This window comes from Centroberyx gerrardi, chromosome 23 (assembly GCF_048128805.1).
Source record: "Centroberyx gerrardi isolate f3 chromosome 23, fCenGer3.hap1.cur.20231027, whole genome shotgun sequence".
Taxonomy (NCBI): Eukaryota; Metazoa; Chordata; class Actinopteri; order Beryciformes; family Berycidae; genus Centroberyx; species Centroberyx gerrardi.
The window spans coordinates 1650508-1653529 of record NC_136019.1 but is presented as its reverse complement, the minus strand read 5'-3'; the positions used below and the strand labels follow the sequence as shown (position 1 = coordinate 1653529).

At 43.9% G+C, this 3022-nt stretch overlaps 1 protein-coding gene across 1 annotated transcript in view; it reads left to right on the top strand.

The window, feature by feature from the left end:
• The first annotated feature begins 215 nt into the window (after positions 1-215).
• The window catches only part of LOC144543564 (uncharacterized), a 7631-nt gene continuing 4824 nt past the window's right edge, over positions 216-3022 (top strand). Inside the window, exons 1-3 of the mRNA XM_078291818.1 lie at positions 216-301; positions 1811-2007; positions 2614-2791. Coding sequence (XP_078147944.1) covers positions 1897-2007; positions 2614-2791 — 289 coding nt within the window. The 5' untranslated portion in view covers positions 216-301; positions 1811-1896. The remainder of the gene's footprint in view (positions 302-1810; positions 2008-2613; positions 2792-3022) is intronic.

Below are 3022 nucleotides of genomic sequence, written 5' to 3'. Positions count from 1 at the left end.
GTTCGTCTCAGTGTTAGTTTACACCAGTCAGACGTTTAGACCAGAGACAATCCTGTCAGCTTAGAAAAGGAGAGTAAACTCTGTTTGAGAAATAAAAACATATCACTCTCTCTCCCTCTGTCTGTCTCTCTCTGTCTTCCTCTCTCTCTCACTCTCTCTCTCTCTCTCTCTCTGTCTGTCTGTCTCTCCCTTCGTCTCTCTCTCTCTCCCTCCCCCCTCCTCTCTCTCTCTCTCTCTCTCTCAGGTGTTACAGCTGTCAGAGGACAGGTTACAACACCTGGACCTGCTGCAGCAGATGAAGGTACAGTGACAGCTGACTGGATCAGTGGGTGTAGAGTTCTGTTCTGTTGTGATTTTGAGCTGTGGTGTTGTTGTTGTTGTTGTGTTGTTGTTGTTGTTGTGTTGTTGTTGTTGTGTTGTTGTGTGTTGTTGTGTTGTTGTACTGTCACGTTGTGCCGTCTTGTAGTGTTGTCCTGTTGTGTGTTGCTGTGTGACTGTCCTGTTGTGTTGTGTTGTGATGTGTTGTGTTGTGTTGTGTTGTTGGGCTGTAGTGCGTTGTTGCATTGCCTTGGTGCTTTGCATTGTGTTGTTGTTGCGTTGCATAGTTGTTGCCTAGTTATGTTGCATTGTTGCTTTGTGTTGTTGTGTTGCATTGTATTGCATTGTTGTGTTGCTTTGTGTTGTTACATTGTTGTTGCATTGCATTGTTGTTGTATTGTGTTGTTTTTTTGTGATTATTGCGGCCAAAAATGCTTGATTTTTCTGCGGCTTTTCTCAAAAATTGCGATACAATTTGTAAAGATTTATGTGCTCTTTTTGCGGTAAAATTGTGGGAATTGGGAAAAATTGCAAGCAAAGGAAAAAAGGAATGATTTTTTTTTAAACTACTACCAATGAGGAGTCATGTGTAATCACTTCCTTAGATAAAAACCATACTGCATATCACAGAAACAACTGTAGTTCAGTGCTCATTTCTTTATTTATTCTCTCACAGAGGAATGTTAAGTGCAGTGCAGGTGAGGACTCAGTCTTCACAGATCTAAAAAACAAAAATGACAGATGGATTTAAGTAAAATTGTTCATTTTAAAAGGGTTTAATTTTAAACTACTGAGCTGTCTTTTATACTCTCTCTCTCTCTCTCTCTCTCTCTCTCTCTCTCTCTCTCTCTCTCTCTCTCTCTCTCTCACACACACACACACACACACACACACACAGCCTCCCCCTATTCTCTCCCACTCTCCATTTAAGCTATTAACTCTTCCAAGAGCAGCACTCGCCTTGATGCAGCCGCTTCGGTCACAGTGATTTTCCTCTGTTGTTGTTTAGTTGTTTAGAGAAGTGACTGTCCAGTGATGATTTACCACAATGTGACAGGGAGCACAAAACAGTCTGCCTCCACTTTTCGTGCAAAACATCTGGGAATTGTTTTGCACGGTCTATGGCAGTAATCGCGAAATCGCAGTTTCCTGGAGGGACTGGTTGCTGTGTTGTGTTGTTGTGTTGTGTTGTGTTGTTTTGTTGTGTTGTGTTGTGTTGTGTTGTGTTGTGTTGTGTTGTGTTGTGTTGTGTTGTTGTGTTGTGTTGTTGTGTTGTGTTGTGTTGTTTTGTTCTGTCATGTTGCATTGTGTTACCTTGCAGTGTGTTGTGCTGTGTTGTCATGTCATGCATCTACTCTACATTGCAACTTCAGTGGTAACCATGGTAACAGCCCCCCATCCTGCATCTGTCCTGTACTGGTCCTGTGTCGACCGGAAGGTTAGGAGCTCCTGCTTGACGCTGTGTGTCCTCTCCTGGTTTTTCTGCTCCTAGACTCTGCTCCCACAGAGGCCGGGCCCGTCGGACCTGAACTCGGAGGACCGGACTCTGACCTCACTACGGCACAGGGAGATGAGCAGATGGATGAAACTCAGAGTGTAACCGTCCTCCTCTCTTCCTCCTCCTCCTCCTCTTCCTCTCAGAATCACACATCAGCCGCCTCGCCGGACCGGCCTTCAGCTGTCTCCACGGTAACAGCAGCAGCCACGCCTCCTGACATTACTGAACTTCATAACATTGAGATCATGTTTCCAGGCAGGAAATGAAAAGTTTCATCCTAAAACACTGTGCATTGATTCTGTAAAAATATTATAAAAAATATAAATATATTAATATATAAAATATAAAAATAATATATAAAAATCACAACTAACCAGTAACACATTTTCCCATTTGAAATGCAGGACCTTCCATCAAACAGCAACACATGTAAAGATATACACATATGATCAAATATGTTTAATGAAGACATTGTTAAAATGTGATTTTGTTTGAGTGGTTAAATTATAAAATTGTTTCATTTTCAAAACTGAGACAGTCTAACTCCAGGAAACGCATCACAGCTGGACTCGGTCCTGATCGGCTCTGATTGGCTCTCTCAATAAAGAATGAATGAAATCCGTCCAATCAGGGCCCAGTCTGCAGCATTTGAACTGGGAAGCCTCCACTCAGCAGGTTTACCTCATTTGAATTAAAGGAGCCGCTGCTGTCGGCCAATCAGGAGCCAGTATTGTGACGACTCAGTCTTTGCATCAGCATCATACGCTCAGCAGTTTTTACCCTTACAACTTTTACAGAGCCACGCAAAACCAACTACAGCCGCCCACACCAACGAAGAAGAAGAAGGTGGAGAAGGCTTGTCAGTCACGACAAGAGAAACAACCAATGGGAGCGCAGCGTCAGGGACGACAGCCTCAGTCAGCCCGGGGGCCGATGAAGTTTCCACGGCGACGACAACCACAGCGTCAAAACCAGGTATTGTGTAGATGAAGATGCACACACACACACACACACACACACACACACACACACACACCCTGCATGCTGTGTATCTCAGTCTGGCTTCCTGTGTGTCTGACCACAACGATCACATGTTCATCACTCTGCAGCTAGTGTGTGCTAGCTACCACCACACACACACACACACACACACACACACACACACACACACACAAGTCTAACAAACTCTCAAACACACATATATAC